The following is a 393-nucleotide window of genomic DNA, read 5'->3' on the forward strand; positions in this document are numbered from 1 at the left end:
CCACCCCAGCCCGGGGGGGCCCCCGCCGTGGGCAGAGCGAGGCCAGGGCTTCTCCTCCCGGCGCCGCGCGGATTCGCGCCGGGGCCGGACGACAGAGCCGCCGGGCGAGTTAAAAAAGAGTCCTCGGCGCTGCCCGCGCGCCCGAGCCTGACGTAGCCCCCGCCACACTTACTTCTCACTAGCGTCCACAGAGTCCACCTCCACCTCCTCAGCCGCCATGGCCGCCGTCGCCGCACGAGCTTCCGGCCGTACTCCCAAGCCGGCTGACAGGCCGACTGGGAGGCCGGGACCCGCCGCCGCCCTTAAGGCCGCCGCCAGCGTAGGCGTCTGCCGCCCCATCGCGTGACCGGGCGGTGCGGCCGCGCGCCTGCGCGTGCCGGGCCATCCTGACCA

At 75.1% G+C, this 393-nt stretch overlaps 1 protein-coding gene across 2 annotated transcripts in view; it reads right to left on the reverse strand.

The window, feature by feature from the left end:
- The window catches only part of ABHD5 (abhydrolase domain containing 5, lysophosphatidic acid acyltransferase), a 45,831-nt gene extending 45,476 nt beyond the window's left edge, over window positions 1-355 (reverse strand). For both annotated transcript variants that reach the window (XM_024756199.1, XM_024756214.1), the window contains exon 1: window positions 173-355. In XM_024756199.1, the coding sequence (XP_024611967.1) occupies window positions 173-339 (167 nt within the window). In that variant the 5' untranslated portion in view covers window positions 340-355. The remainder of the gene's footprint in view (window positions 1-172) is intronic.
- Between the last annotated feature and the right edge of the window lie 38 nt (window positions 356-393).

Source organism: Neophocaena asiaeorientalis, unplaced genomic scaffold (genome assembly GCF_003031525.2).
Source record: "Neophocaena asiaeorientalis asiaeorientalis breed wild unplaced genomic scaffold, Neophocaena_asiaeorientalis_V1.1 scaffold265, whole genome shotgun sequence".
NCBI classification, from domain to species: domain Eukaryota; kingdom Metazoa; phylum Chordata; class Mammalia; order Artiodactyla; family Phocoenidae; genus Neophocaena; species Neophocaena asiaeorientalis.